Source organism: Trematomus bernacchii, unplaced genomic scaffold (assembly GCF_902827165.1).
Source record: "Trematomus bernacchii unplaced genomic scaffold, fTreBer1.1, whole genome shotgun sequence".
Taxonomy (NCBI): Eukaryota; Metazoa; Chordata; class Actinopteri; order Perciformes; family Nototheniidae; genus Trematomus; species Trematomus bernacchii.
In genome coordinates, this window is record NW_022987821.1 from 5,816,663 (window position 1) to 5,831,700 (window position 15,038).

Sequence of the window (15,038 nt, forward strand, 5' to 3'; positions counted from 1 at the left end):
CTTGTAAACAGCGTGTTTCCTGACGGACACACACAGCGTTGAGACCAGTCAGGTAGGGCAGCAGGTGAAGTCAGCCCCGATGCAGACCTTATTATACATCCATGATGCAGACTCGCTGTTTGAGGGCTTGATAGCCCACTCCCCCTCCACCCCGCTCCACACTCGTTGGTTTGGAACAGCACTTAATGTGGTGGACCCGCCGCGCAAACGGAGGGGTAGGGTGTAGGGGGCGGTTTGGGATTGGGCCTTAATGTGTGTGGCAAAAAAATAATGACCATAGGGGCACTGAGCTGCCATCCCCACCATACGTCATCTCACATCATTCAGAGCTGATTGGCTGTAAGTACGTGTGCCGCGAAAAGTGTGGTGTGTGAAGAGGAGACGAGAGAGCTGCAGTGACGCGTCCTAAAACCGGGAAGTAAGCTGCGCATGGCTTCCCTCGACAAAAAAGCAATGAGGTTTCTCCATAGGATTTTAGAAAATAGCTCGAAATAAGATCTGTGGGAAACGTACCTGTTAGATAAATGCACGTTTTGTTCAGCCGGATAACATCCACATGTCTACCCTACTTTTATAATTGTTTTATCATAAATCTATCGATTAGATTTATGATAGACTTTTGAAACTACAAGAAGATAAGGAGGACTTTTACAAAAAAGTTATAGACATTTTTGTCCAGAAGGATAGGCAAATGGACTTCATCTTCAAGTCAAGGTAAGACCGCAATTTTATTGAAAATGGGATCTTACTAAGAGAGAACAATTCAATATTTAAAAGATAAAATTACATTTTTTGGGTATCCTTTTGTTGAACTGTCTGTTTAAAATTAATCGAAGCATCAGACAAAAAAAGCTTTTGAAAATAATATTATATTTTGGTTTAGGTCAAAATATAATATTTGTAAACCTGAAGAGTCAGTGCCAGTGCCTCACCAGCCATGAACCTCACTGCACGTCACTGCAGAAGCTTATATATAGACATCTAAGTTTTTTGTGCCCCACCACTTTTGTACATATAAAAACGCCACTGTACTATATGCACACAATTATAAATATTCCCCTGTTTCCTTCCAACCTTTAAGAGATATTTACCTTCTACTTGTACCAGGATAAACACAGTACTTGGCATTGTCTCAATGGGAGGGGGGTGAAGGAGGAGCCAGTCTCCATCCTAAGCCACTGAAGTTGCTCCTCTTTCCCCTCCAGGTTTAAAAGGTGGAGGCTGATAGAAGAAGTGTTGGGGAACACCTCAGCAGAGAGCAGATTGGGGATCAGGAGGTGGCCGGTTGGGCTGAGAGCGCTGGAAATACCCAATCTGTCAGCTGACAATTAAAAAAAATATCAACATTTGTATTTTATTTTCAAACCAACCCACCTGCTGAGCCATATATGAAGGGGTTTAATAAGACTGACACGATGTTGCTCCTCTACGATTGAGTTCATCTTGGTTTCCAGATTCTCTGATGCAACACTCAGCATGATATCTGTAGGCATATCTGATGTGACGCTGTAATAGTCCTGCACAACAAGGGATGACAACAATAACATGTGGCAGACCTAAACCTATAATCCAAGCCATTTGTTATATTTCTCACAGTTTAAAGAACATATAAGGAAGTCATTCATGGGGACAGAAATGATGCAGCATAACAGGATTTACTGTAGGTTTAGACGGGATTTTGAAGGGTTATATACCTGACAATGCTCTAGGAAGTCACTAAACCCCCCTAAAAGCATCGCTTTCCCCCCTTGGTCCACCAGCTCCCTCCAAACCAAAGGGGACTGCTCGTGTTTCCAGCCATTTCTTGTGCAGGTGTCCTCGAGCCATTCCTATCGAGAGACAAGTGAGAGGAAACAGGATAAATATACTGATGATTTGTAAGTCAAAGAGACTTAATATAGTTTAAAATAAGCAATATTACCTTCCATGCATGTGGAAGGACTGAGATCTTGTGGATCCTGAAGTTTGGCAGACATCTGTGCAGACTGTCTGCTAATAGTTCCGCTTTGGCGTAATGTGGGCAGTCAGTTTTGCCTGAAGAGATAACAAGTGTAGCAGTTATATGTTTTATATTCTACATTAACACGTTAAAAGAAAATGAGTTACTTTACCAGCGAGCACAAATTTAGCCATTGCATCCCGGATGGCGTCGGTTGCTAGGAAACTGTGGGTGTAGCGCTTATTTGAGTCCATGTTGGAAGCGCTGCAAACAAACATAAAACCAGGGCCTGTTATTGTGATGAATATGAGGCCTATCATTAAACATGTACACCATGTGGTGGTATAAAGCGTGATAAATATTGTGCTTGACACGTTGTATATTTACAATGACCATTTTTTACTATATTGTGACAGTTCGTGCTGAACCGGGTTGACAGGGGGACTTAATATGGCAGCGCACACAGCACGGAGCAGCGCATGAGAGTGCTAGCAAACAAACATTAGTATCGTTTTAGTGTAATGTAGTCCTGTGTCCCTTAGTTTAACACATTTCAAACTCAAACATGTTTTAGCAAGAGCCGTGTGTTTCTTTGTGACAGTTACTTGTATGTTGGAGTAATAAGGTATGGTGCGTCACTTTGCTAACATTAGATAATGTGAGCTAGCCAGTGTTTTTGGAGGAGCCAGTCCGTTGACCTTGTGTTTATCTTCAGTCATAGTACTTTGTAATACTTAATTTTTACTAATTACTTATTTGAGGTAACCGTCTATGTGGCCAATAATGTAAATAAAGTGTTGACTGAAGATAATTTGGAAATAAATGCCATACTTTTTACATTTTACTCAAATTGCTAGCTACATTTGCAGGGAAATAGAATGTTATATGCAACAATTCATTCATAGCATTCTATTTTCCTGCAAACTACTGCTTTATTTATCTTATTGCTATTTAACTATTTTATTACGGTGTAAAAAAGATTTTGTGTTTTATATTAGATTTCTTGTTTTTTATATTTTATGTATGCACCATGACATCAAGTCAAATTCCTAGTATGTGTGAACCTACCTGGCAATAAACCTGATTCTGATTCTGATTCTGATTCTGAAATACCTGATTGAGATTTTTCCTTCACATAGGGGCAGTGCGTAAATTAAGGACGCAAGGACTCTTTCTATCTCGTCCCCTAAGTCATTACAGTACAATGTCTGTCTGGGTGACAAAAGAGGTAATGAGATGGGGATGCCTTTGCAGCCGCAGGTCTCTATGGCAACAGAGCAATCTAATGGGGAAGAAATCACCCAAATACACATCTTTCCCCAGTCAGCAGTTAGCACACATATGGGGCACAAAGCACCATCAGACATGCCTGGAAAGCAACCGTGTGATTTCAGTGAGGTTCTACTCAAAGGGGACGATTCACAGTGAGGTCCTGGAAGAGAAGGAGCCTCTTTCCTCTCCCCTGGCAAAGTCTTCGCTGCCCAATGAGAACCAATCTGAAGTGACATTCCCAAAGGCGATACAGTGGACTTCACCTTTAATGGACCGCCTGAAAAGCTGTGGCTCCCAGTCAGACGTGTTGGAGCTCACCTCCAAATATGCACCCACGTTTAAGCAGAGCATCTTGTGCCTGACCCACATCTGGTTAATTACTAAGACGATGTCGCTTGATAACCAGCGCTACGAGCTGCAGCTCATGTTTGAGCATCCTGGTTTTGACGTGCTGCTGCAACAAGTCATGACGAGTGTGGGGCAAATGAGCAATAAAGACGTAGCTTATTCTCTCCTGAATATGGTCAATCTTGGGGTTCCTCAGGACAGCCTTGTGATCCAGACTTTTCTCCGATACTGCCAGGTAGTTGGCGAAAGATTGACCATCAAGGAATTGTAATTTTCCATTTGGAAATGTTTTTGTTTTTAACCCAAGTTAATGTTATTGTCCACTAACAGGAGAATCTATCTGACTTTGATGGGAAGTGCTTGTCCATCTTGGCCTCCTGTCTGCGAAACATGGAGCACAGCAACAACACTGACGCACTGAAGGATGGCGTGAGGTCAGGATTGTGTTGTTGTTTGGAAGACCCCTTGAAATATTTACATGACAACTTTTTTTTCAGATTCTGAAACATTTTCGTTTTTTTGTGGCTGTGTCCTAGGATGGTGGTTGAGGCCCGTCTTCCCGGCATCAAGAACGTAAAGTCTCTGCAGAATATAATGCGTATGTTTAGCAAAGACGCCCCAATGGACCTCAAACGGAAATTCGAGGTTGGTTTATGAGTCCTGGTTTTAACCATATTTACCCTGATTTATTTTATTCTAAATTTCTCAAAGTTTATAATTGTGCAGAGATGTCCCTGACTGCTCATGACATTATCTAATAACAGCTATCTCATTGAAATATCATAGTATTTATAAACTACAGGGCATGACCAAGAAATGTCTTTTATTTCACTGTCTATGCAACTGAATCCATTCCCCATTGACTCATTCTGTCCCCTGCTTCCTCCAGGCGAAGGCCTTATCAATGTCAAACCACTTCAGCCTTCTAGACTCCCAGCAGATGATCATCGCAATGGCCGCAATGAATTTATACTCCAAACCACTGCTGGACATCTGCAGTAAGATGATTCAAGGTAAACACGGCTTTGAATTCTAGTCGATAAATGAAATCAGAAGTATTTTCTCATTGTTTGATTAACCTGCTAATCCCTCCTTTGGTAGAAAACATCAATGGGATCCCCTTCAACCTACTGTTTGGAACCATGCAGTCGTACAGGCAGCTGCAATACAGAGACTTGGAGCTGCTCACTAACTTTTCAGAACACGCCGCCTCTATGATCGACATATGGACCAAAAAACAGGTGTTGCAACAGAACCCTCGTAAAATGTATAATCTCAATAATACAAACGGCTAAGCAAGAATCTATTTAAGTGTTTTTAAAAATGATCTAAAAGTGTCTCCCTGTCTGTTCAGGTGCTCCTCTTCCTGTCTGAGTGTGAGAAGCTCACCTTCTGTCCTGCCGCAGTAATGGAGGCATTCGCTGGAAAAGTGATAGAAAATCCCAAAGCTCTGACACTGCAAGACCTGCTCTGTGTGGTCAAGGTTTACTCCAATCTCAACTACGATCTGCAGCACAGGAGTCAGCAGTAGGTCACTCACATGGCTTCAAATGATACTCATACACAGGCCCTACAATTCATATTTAGCAGTAGATATTGCAACTTGCTCTTTTTTTACTTAGGATTTCTGTACCCTTTTTTTATTAAAGGAGAGGTGTCATGGCCATTTCCACTGATCATAATTCCATTGTTGAGGTATACTAAAATAGATTTATATTGTGCATTTTTCCAAACTCACATTGGTTTCTCATACAGCATCTCTGTAAACTACTTGTATTCACTGAATTTCACTCTCTGCCTTTAACGGCTCGTTGTAGCTCCAATAGCTCCAGCCCCCACCCTCCCTGTGAGCACAGTGTGCTCTGATTGGTCGGGACGTTGTGAATCGCGCTGAGCTCCGTGGAGGTGTTGCTTCCTTGTTTAGGATACATAGCGAAACACAGCCAAACTCATCCTGAGCACACACAAAGTCACATCCGAAGTAAAAACAATAAGTGTGGCTTGATATTGAGTAAGACAAAGGTTGATAAACGCTGTGAGAATGGGTCTGCAGAGAGAATTTTGCCGCGATCCCAACTGTCTGTTATCAGCCTGCAGCCAGGGAGGAGAAATCAGCTGAGCTGCCTGCTCCCTGCACACAGATGTGTGTGTGAGGAAGTCCGTGGATCGGTCAATTTGGACCAATCAGCGGGGGCTTAACGTAACGGCTCCGCGGACGTAACGTAACGGCTCTTCGGGATTGGTCCATTTCGTTCCGGGTACCGCTTGACATCATGCCGTACCCGGAACGAAATGGAAGACTCAAATGGCCAGTGACGTATCTCCAACGAGGCGTTTTGGGGAGGTATTTTCTGTGTTAGAGTTTTACTCGCTACAGGGTGTACTTTGAGGGTTTTGACTCTGCACACCGTTTACATGCATGAAAACCTTCATAACACACAAGGGGACGGGTAATAACCGGAAAAGCATGACATGGGAGCTTTAAATAAATATGATTTATTTACAATTTCTTTGTTTGTGAGCATGGAGTGTATTGCTTGGGGGTAAATTATCATCTACAAAGATAACCTGACTCATACTGTATCATATTGGCAGGTTTTTGTATAAAATCTGGTTTAAAACATTTTTTAATGCATAATTTAAATGACAATTGGTTTCCTTTTTGCTGTGGCAGGTTCCTGGATAGTCTGATCCCGGCTCTGGTCTCCTATCTGCCCAAGATGTCCAGCTTTGAGTTGTTGAAGGCGGTCTATCATCTGTGTCTACTGGGCCACTTCCCCTCTGCACTCCTGGAGCCCCTCCTGCAGAGCAGCACACTGGAGAAGTTTAAATCCACAGGTAAGACAAACAAATTCTTTTTTTTTTTATTCCCCCCACACTTGGATCTTTTGGAGTTCATTTATCTGATTCTTTTTCTCCTCAGATCCCATTTACCTCGCCAACCACGAGTGGATGTTTCAGACGGTGAATTTGTGCCTCCGTATTGAGCATCCTGTGCTCCCTCATTCCCTGACGGTGCCCCCCACTCTCCTGGGAGCCCCCGTCCTGGACAGTGGAGCTGTGACCCCAGAGCTCTCGCAGTGCCTGCAGAGTGTGATGGAGGACCAGGCGAACACCACTCTGCAGGAGAGGGTGTTGCTGTTGGGCTTCTACTTCATAGGTAAACACTATCTGGAATACTTCTTTATTTGTCTTTTCTACCGCCTTCACCTCCCTCCACTTGCTAAGATAACTGAAGTATTTCGCTTGTGACTCGTAGATGGAGTGATCACCAAACCTCTGCCGTCTGAGACTGATAGCGGCGGTGCAGAGAGCAGACAGAGGTAAGATCAGTCTGCAGGAGATGACATCAGCTGACTCTTTAACACATATGTGTTGGTATTTTGTTTTGGATTTATCGTTATTATGTGAGTTTGTCGTAACAAAAGGTGGAGAGGATGTTCAGCCGCTCTTTTTGTTGAGTCAGTCGGGCAAATCTGATTCCACAACCTTTTTTTACAGATGCTTTAATATCATTTTGAACTCATTTCAAGATTTGAAATAGGATATTCAGGCACAACCTTTTGTCACTTGCTTTCACTGAGGAACACAGGCTGGTAACAATTTAAGACTTGGTTGAAAATGATGTGTTAAAAGGCTTATCCAGCAACTACCAACAGCTAAACAAATATAACTTCCATATGTGTTTGAAAACGTTTTTTTTCATTTGAAAGCAAGACAAAATAACCTATTGAAAATCAAAGAAACGTAATAACCCTGCTGTGTAAAGGTTAGTTGTGAAGTGTGTGCCAACGGTCACATTGTCACATAAGCCTTCACATTTAGGTCTTTTAACCAAACGCCACTTTCCCCCGTCCTAGGATTGTAGTCATTTGCCCACCACACTCTAGTTTCTGCTTTGGCACGTCCCATCCCCGCGGCACTCTGGCTCTCAAGATGCGCCACCTGAAGACCCTCGGATATGACCCTGTCTGGGTGAGACTGAGAGACGATTACAGTTTGTAATGATCGAGTTTAAACTGTTACTTTAAGTGTCAGAATAATATTGATTTCTTCATTTCCTGTAGCCTCTTAAATTAAACCTTCCTTCACCCACAGTTCCTCGTTTGACAATTGCTTGCTAACATTTGATCAGAAAACAAATTATACTACTACCAATTGACGAAGTGAGAGTAACAAAATGTATTTCATCCTCTTCCTGTCCTCCAGGTGACGGAGCAGGAGCTGCGGTCTACGCCAGAGGAAAAGAGGACGGATTTCCTCAGGGATCGGATTTTTCCAGATCACAAGCTGAAGTGGAGAAACTAAACCTAAACACGAACTAGGAGTCACAAACTGTGCAATCATCGTCAACACACAGGTTGTGGTTTGCTATTTTTAGCTTTGTATAGAATGAGGAAGAGAAACAAATAAAGTATTTTTATAAATGTGCTCTGGTTTGGGTGTGTGGTTTCTTTTCTAAGGTGAAAAATCTGCACCTCATTTGGTTTTAATCATCCGTCTGCAATTTGTTCAAAGCCTAACAGAAACAACATGGGGATCTTGCTGATGCTGGTGGCGGTTGATGAGTAAGCCCATGCTGCTGAATGAAACCCATAAAAAGCTGTGTGCTCGCACAGAAACTGCAAGGTGAGCAGTGTAAAGGTAGTTTCTTTGAAGCACACAGGAAACCGTGCACATTGTTATTGTTTGCCTCTCCTTATAAACTCCGAACTGATGTTTCTGTGTTTCTCAGAAATGAGCGTGGAAAGAGATGTGATTCACACCAAAGTTTGTAGAATGTTTTATTATTTATTTTGAAATTGTGGTCACTCGTGATTCACCACACAGGATTTGTAAATGAGGTCAAATCCCCTCATTCAGACGAATGAATCCGTTTCAACCACAGAGGGTTCCTGCTGCAGATCAGTGCAGCAGGAACAGCGTTCACTGTCTCTTCATTTGAAAAGAAGAGACAGTGAACGCTGCCTAAGATTTGTATTCTTTAAAAAAACTGATATAAAAAGAGCTGCTGCTTTCGCTATGTAGACAAGTACAGAGAAAGAAAATGAACTTAACAAAACCTCGCTCAGGATATTTTTCTGAGCTACTTCACGGACACCTGTGTCTTTATATGTACACTAACAGGGGTAACGTTAACTGAAGTGCCGTGGTCCAGGATTCTGGACCCATTTGTTCTTCCTGCGGTCCCGGGGTGCTTTGGGTTTGGTGTTCATGTAGTCACTGTGGGACTCTGAGCTCCTCCACTTCACCTGTAAGAGAACACAGCATCATGTGAGTGCAGGTATATAATGCACTACCATACCCACATGGTCATAATGTCATATCATTGAGGACGAAAGGGACATGTCTTCTGGATTTCATGGGTTTTTCTGGGGATTTGGGCACCTGACGTACCTTTCATAATTTCAAAGAAAAACGTTTTTGAATGAATAAGAAACACACATGAGTGCAAAAATATTAAAGCATTTGAATATATTGAACTAGATGTAAAGGAACAAGATCACAAAATGTACTATAAGTAAGCTTTAGTCTCTTCTTTTGTAGACAGTTAAAATATTTTACGAACAATATGTCTCTTTTTTGGTGTGCCCGTAGTTTAATTATCTAGTCTTTTCTCCAGCTCTAAAAAGCTCACAGAGGTTCTGGTTGTATTTTTAAATGCTTCCTTAGTTTCAAAGACATAAAAGTTGAACATTTGACATACACTATAGTCCAAAGGGTCATAAAAGGACAATGGCTGTTGCTCTGTAGTTTAAATACCGGTTTCCCTCCAAACTCATGTAGTGTTATGTGATCTTACCCAGAAGATGCCTGCAATGATAGTGGCAGTTACGCCGTAAATGCTAAGGACTACAAGCCCCAGAATCCAAATCCAGAGAAGTCCATCCGTTTGACCTCCACCTGCTTTTGTGTTCAAACTGCATTGGTGTCCTGGAAGAAACATATTCAGGAAGTATTCAGTGACTATATGCACACAATTATAAATATTCCCCTGTTTTCCTTCCAACCTTTAAGAGATATTTACCTTCTACTTGTACCAGGATAAACACAGTACTTGGAATTGGCTCAATGGGAGGGGGGTGAAGGACCATGCCCTCACATCTGTAGAGACCGAAGCTGCTGGCATTCACTCCGGTCAGCATGAAATTCACTGATTTATTTTCTCTGTTTTCATGTAGTTCGACTTCTGCCTTGGTCTGAGGTTTCCATGTGGTGTTTCCATCGCGGTGGTAATTTTGTCTGTAAATCTGTTCTTCGTTCTTGAAGAGGTGAAAGGTCGCGTCTTGCTGGTTCAGCTCCGGGCAAGGCACGGGAGCATTGCCTCCGAAAGGTACGCAGATCATTTTCAGCTCTTCTGCAGAGAAAAATGTTGATAATATACTCTGAAAATACGTGTCTTTCACACCAATGTGAAACCAACACCAAACAGCTTGCAAAGGAAACGTCCTTTCACAGCTAACACTCCTGCAAACATTGATTTATAAGCATCTAATTCCACTAAGTGAAATCAACACTTTGGATCTCATCATTTCAGTGCACCTCCACCCCCACACGGAATTTGTTCAAAAGCAGCACATTTGCCTCTTTTACCCACATTTCACAAGAATCACTTGAATCAGCCTCTGAATGACTCAATTATGCCACTCAAGAGGTGGAGGTCTTGATTTATGTGATGTATTGGAATTGAAATAGAGACTCTCTGTAAACTGTTATAGTCTTTAAATTGAGGCAACACTTTATTTTCAAATCTCCCTGTTGACTTGTTTACATATATAAATCTCAACCCACAAATTCAGCCGACATTTTTAGACTTAAAGTATCCTCTTAGGCACCAACCAATATATAAACAGCCAATGAGATAGGATATATTCAGGAAGGGGCACATTTCTGATATTTATGATTTAAAATCCCACATTTTACATGCATAGACTTAGCAATCAACCCGAGATACATTGATGCACATGTTTAACTACTGAAGGTGTTTAAAAATAAAAGCCACACACACGGAATCAACATATACACAGTAAAGGTCTTGCAATTAATAGTGTTCTTCTACCACATGAATCTTAATAATTATGAGTATATGAATGACTAAACTTACGTTTTTTGGCAGCCTGAGATAACCTGCAGCTCAGGAGGATCATGAACATCCAGCAAGCCCTCATCTTCATCTTCTGCACAACACGCCTCAACATCTCCCTCATCACCTAACACAGGTCGAGCTCCTTCAGCACACTGTAAACGCTGCAGATAAATGTGATCAGGTACTGCGATATTATAAATCCGGGTTCCATGGAAGTGTTCATTTGACTATAATGCCTCAGTGTGTGTGATTACAACACTCCCACGGCGGTGCAGAGAGTGCAGATACACATCCTCTCGTGAGGGAAAACATCCTGTGGCAGAGAAACGCCTCCTCTGCTCAAGTTTCCGCTCTCTCCCAGAGATTGTGACCTTTGATGGCTTACACATTTTGTTAATTTAACTGTGTTAATTTAGACATAACGCAAGAAGGATCTGTGAACCAATGATGTGTTATATTGTATCATTGTGTGGAGACAAAGATTAAAACAGTGGAAGGAAAAGCACACCTTTGAACAACTCTTAGTTTACATTTACTAGAATACACTGTGAAATATGAAGCATGAAAGTAGAGAGACAGCAAGCGCATTTCGTGGCATCTGCAGGCAGTGGCAAGTACTTCCGGCATATGCCACAGATGCCACAACTTGCCACCGGCATATGCCACAGATGCCACAACTTGCCACAGATGCCACAACTTGCCGAGGCATTTGCCGCTGCTGAACGGGAGTTGCCACAAGATGCCAGAAGGTTTACGGTAGCTGCCACTCGCCTTCCGTGTCAAATGCTGCTATTTAAACCCGTATTTATCGTGTAAAATGTCGCTGTTTAGGCATGACCAGTGGTGTAGTGGGCGTTGGACGCGGGGGTACGCCGTACCCCCACTTATTTGAAGCATGCATTTTTTTAATAGTCTAATAAATATAAAATCATTGCCTCAGTTGCAAGTATGTATTTGTTGTAATAATGACGAAAACATAATAGGCAGATTTCACAGTAGTTGTAATAAAAACGTAGCTCAAGCATTTATGCAACTTGATTTGAAGCGGGTGTGTGTGTGAGGGGCAGCACCGTGTGTGTGTTTGTGTGTAGGGTGAACAGATGTCCCGCTGTGTGCGGAACTGTCACTGCACACACAGCATCTTTATTATTTGTTTTGTTTCCAAACTCCAGAAGGAGACATTCCTCCACTTTGGTTTCGTTTTCCACACGGTGTGGGCCTCCCCCTTCGATTCTATTGGCTCTAACGGTCACAAGGGTATGTCAACCAACCAAATCGAGCAAGGGGGGCCAGAGATAGGTCAAATCCACCCAAATGACCCCAGATGGCCCAGTTTTTGGCTAAATCTCTCTAAAAAGGTCAAATTTCACTTGTTTTGCATCAATCTTGATACAGGGTACTTATTATATGTTGTACTTTGGATTCCTAAAGCTTTTAGTCTACTAACCCATCATCCAAGGGTAGTTTTCACTATCTGTAAAAAATAATTTTTGGACGGACACTATAATTTACAGTTTTTTACTATGTAAAATCTGAATTTTCTTTAAAATAAAAAACATTTATATTGATTCTGACACTTCTACATCCAACTCACAGGTTTATCATTACTTTGAGAACAAAGATTATTAATTTAACCCTTTTAGAAGGGAAGATATGGTCATTTGTTCTGGGAATGTCATTTTCGAGCCTGAGACCTGAAAAACAGGCTCAGAGTGGAACAAGTGAAAAGAAAAATGATTGTATAAAAGAAATGGGGTTGAGAAAAAAAAGCAATGTCTTTGTTTGTCCACTCGATGGCGACACATCCCTTTATTTCTTTAGTTGTCTTCTGTTACAAACCACAACAAATGCTTTGCAGATACAAATGTATATTAATTGCAAACATTTAATTTACTTTTCTTCAGGTTTACCAGCCCAGAGCAGGGATTGGAGACCACAAAAGGGTAGAACATATTTACTCTGTTGGAACACATGGTGGTAAATTCATGGGATTTGGAAATGGGGATTATGACATTTCACAAATGTTGTCTGTAATTCTGATTCAGAAAATGGATGAGGGGGGATTGACGGGTTAGTAATGCCATGTGTCCATATGGATAACATGCAATAATCTCCTAATCTGGAACCAGTCCCCTTTTGTCTGCTGGGGTGGCTTTAGGGAGCATCAACAGGAACCCCCGCAATGTGGGTGATATATAAAACAATTTTGTATCAACTTGTAAACTATTTTTTACATAAAGTATTCTTCTTCTTTTTGTATTATTATAATTATTGTATTTATTATTATTTTGTTAGGGAATAGCTGCTGGAAATTGATGCTGCCTTCACTGTTCCTCCAAAACTCCTACTTTCGGGGCATATATTTTTTTAACCCTTTAATCATCAGAAAAACATACTTTATTTGTCAAATATTCATTTTGGGTAACAGTGCAATTTATCTATTTCCCAGTTGGACATATTCATATCGCCCTGTTTTGCTCGGTCATTCATTTTCTCTGCGATCAGCTCCAATATGAGATATTTCCGACGGCCCCTGAAGGCAGCGAGGGGCTGGACAGGAAACGACGGAGACGCGCAGCGTGTCTCCCTCCTCAGCAGGGAGAGAAGAATGGGAGAGGGACCGAAATTGTGTGTGTAGACGAGGCGACGACGGGTGAAAACATGAGGATAACGGGCTGTTTTTAACTAGATATATCTTCTAAAATCATAATTAAACCCATCATATCAGGAGTCTCCTCATTCCTCCCCCCGAGGGCAGGGATATCTGCTCTCCCATTGGAGAACACAGGAAAGGAGCCTCTTTGTGAATCCCGTCTGACTGTAAGTGGATATTTCTTTATTATTCCTGGAGGTTTTCACTCCCTATCTCCTTTTTCCTCTCTTTTAAATAAGCATGTTGAGAAACTACCAATGTCAATCCTAAATAAACGAGCATTTATCAACCTGGGTGGTTCGAGGCTGTACTCTTATGTTAACCACACTAAAGCAAGCACCGCTAGGTATTAAGAAACGATACATTGTGTATGTGTTGTTCCCTGTTAGAGGAAAGTGTGTGTTGTGTGGCAGGGTGTTTGAATGGGGTGTTTGTGTGCCCCCTATGCGGCCATTGAACAATCCCTTTCTTGGGGAGAAAGGGCGTGCAGCGTTTGGGCCGACTGGGAAAAGAGCCGCAGCTTTCCATATGGGAGAGGCTTTAAACCTTTTGTTGTGTTGCTCTTATGTTGCCAAAGCCGAGCCCAGGCACTCTTTTTCTGATATTAAACCCCTCATTTTCCTCCCCTGCATCTGTGACAGAGATGTGTGTCTCCACCCTGTTCAGAGGGAGGAGGCTGGTACTACTAATGGCCGATGCTTTTGTCGCGTTAATGTCTGTATTTTACCAGTGCATTTGTCAAACACTACATGTTATGTCTTTTAGAAACGGTTACATAAGTGGTAATGTATGTTAGTGTGGTTCTGTTGAGCCCATTATCAGTCACCTCCATCACTGCAGCTCCGTTTTAATTCCCATTGTTGGATGTCGCCTCCGGCAGCACATTGGAGAGCCAGTTTGGCCAGTGGCTATCACCAGTCTCACATTAGCACCCACTTTAGCCAGAGGAATTACCTTCAAAATCTGATTATTTTTTACACAACACATTTCTATAGAGTCTTATAAAAAAAAGTTCAAGCTTAAGGTCATATTCTGATACTCTGATGCTGCTTCTTTACTGTCAGAATAACATGGAGGTTAAACCAAATACCCAGTGTTCCTTCTTTGGCCCCTGTCTTGGATGCTTCAGACATTAACACAGGAAAGATAATGACCCCTTCATGACAGTAGGGTTCAAAGGTCATTTGTAGAGGGGCTGCAGACCATGCCACCGCCTGGCTGGCTGCCATATGTACCCAGGTTAGCACAGTAAACATTCCCTGTGTGTGTGTGTGTGTGTGTGTGTGTGTGTGTGTGTGTGTGTGTTTTATTTACACTACCAAGGCCAGACGAGGACAGTTTTCTCACTGTCTGTTCAGGGGTGAATACACAAAACAAACACAAAAATGGCCAGTAAAGAAGCCACTTGGCCCTGCCTTTATTCCCCACAGTGGCATTATAATGGGCTGTCTGTGTCCTTAAGGCACGCTTGATTTGCATCCACAAAGCACCAGACTAGAAGCACATTATTCTGGGCATGGGACAGGGCTGCAACAATGCAGCCATTCGCTTACAGTGCAGTTAATGGGATGAACATAACTACCGGCCTTCTGGTCGCCTCCCCTCAGGCAGATGCCCTTAAGCTTGTTGTGTTTTTGTTTTTTTTGCAAGAGGAAAATAGAGTTCGGTGTCAGATGTAATTTACTGTCTGGTCGGGGACAAAGCAGAGGACAGAAAATGAGTGATTGCACGAGCACATC

The 15,038-nt window shown here is 42.1% G+C and overlaps 4 protein-coding genes across 4 annotated transcripts in view; 2 read left to right on the top strand and 2 right to left on the bottom strand.

Annotated features, from left to right (window-relative positions):
• Positions 1-1,094: 1,094 nt before the first annotated feature.
• Positions 1,095-2,289, bottom strand: LOC117499045 (putative malate dehydrogenase 1B). Its single transcript, XM_034151286.1, has 5 exons — positions 2,112-2,289; positions 1,922-2,034; positions 1,695-1,829; positions 1,375-1,517; positions 1,095-1,299 (listed from the first exon to the last, which is right to left on the bottom strand). Exons 1-5 carry the CDS (start codon positions 2,257-2,259, stop codon positions 1,095-1,097), a joined length of 744 nt encoding a protein of 247 aa, XP_034007177.1. The 5' UTR covers positions 2,260-2,289.
• A 93-nt stretch (positions 2,290-2,382) lies between these two features.
• LOC117499044 (FAST kinase domain-containing protein 2, mitochondrial-like) lies at positions 2,383-7,990 on the top strand. The gene is made up of 12 exons (XM_034151285.1): positions 2,383-2,564; positions 3,079-3,794; positions 3,890-3,993; positions 4,096-4,204; positions 4,449-4,572; positions 4,661-4,800; positions 4,914-5,086; positions 6,234-6,397; positions 6,483-6,719; positions 6,819-6,882; positions 7,420-7,534; positions 7,769-7,990. The coding sequence occupies exons 2-12, from the start codon at positions 3,144-3,146 to the stop codon at positions 7,865-7,867; spliced, it is 1,980 nt and encodes a 659-aa protein (XP_034007176.1). The 5' UTR covers positions 2,383-2,564; positions 3,079-3,143; the 3' UTR covers positions 7,868-7,990.
• Positions 7,991-8,326: 336 nt separating this feature from the next.
• si:dkey-1h24.6 (T-cell-specific surface glycoprotein CD28) lies at positions 8,327-10,914 on the bottom strand. The gene is made up of 4 exons (XM_034151287.1): positions 10,665-10,914; positions 9,588-9,917; positions 9,363-9,493; positions 8,327-8,811 (listed from the first exon to the last, which is right to left on the bottom strand). The coding sequence occupies exons 1-4, from the start codon at positions 10,765-10,767 to the stop codon at positions 8,695-8,697; spliced, it is 681 nt and encodes a 226-aa protein (XP_034007178.1). The 5' UTR covers positions 10,768-10,914; the 3' UTR covers positions 8,327-8,694.
• A 2,295-nt stretch (positions 10,915-13,209) lies between these two features.
• raph1b (Ras association (RalGDS/AF-6) and pleckstrin homology domains 1b) overlaps positions 13,210-15,038 on the top strand; it is a 36,595-nt gene continuing 34,766 nt past the window's right edge. The window contains exon 1 of the mRNA XM_034151609.1: positions 13,210-13,466. The gene's annotated coding sequence lies outside the window, so the exon portion shown is untranslated. The remainder of the gene's footprint in view (positions 13,467-15,038) is intronic.

Bases quoted from the DNA above. Each gene is read 5' to 3' on its own strand.
- LOC117499045 (XM_034151286.1), bottom strand. From the start codon at position 2,259: ATGATAGGCCTCATATTCATCACAATAACAGGCCCTGGTTTTATGTTT. The intron at 2,035-2,111 runs GTAAAGTAACTC...TTATCTCTTCAG, and splicing joins GGCTAAATTTGTGCTCGCTG to GCAAAACTGACTGCCCACAT. The intron at 1,518-1,694 runs GTATATAACCCT...CTTGTTGTGCAG, and splicing joins ACTTCCTAGAGCATTGTCAG to GACTATTACAGCGTCACATC.
- si:dkey-1h24.6 (XM_034151287.1), bottom strand. From the start codon at position 10,767: ATGAGGGAGATGTTGAGGCGTGTTGTGCAGAAGATGAAGATGAGGGCT. The intron at 9,918-10,664 runs GTAAGTTTAGTC...TTTTCTCTGCAG, and splicing joins ATCTCAGGCTGCCAAAAAAC to AAGAGCTGAAAATGATCTGC. The intron at 9,494-9,587 runs GTAAATATCTCT...TGTTTCTTCCAG, and splicing joins TATCCTGGTACAAGTAGAAG to GACACCAATGCAGTTTGAAC.
- LOC117499044 (XM_034151285.1), top strand. From the start codon at position 3,144: ATGTCTGTCTGGGTGACAAAAGAGGTAATGAGATGGGGATGCCTTTGC. The intron at 4,205-4,448 runs GTTGGTTTATGA...TGCTTCCTCCAG, and splicing joins ACCTCAAACGGAAATTCGAG to GCGAAGGCCTTATCAATGTC. The intron at 6,883-7,419 runs GTAAGATCAGTC...CCCCCGTCCTAG, and splicing joins GGTGCAGAGAGCAGACAGAG to GATTGTAGTCATTTGCCCAC.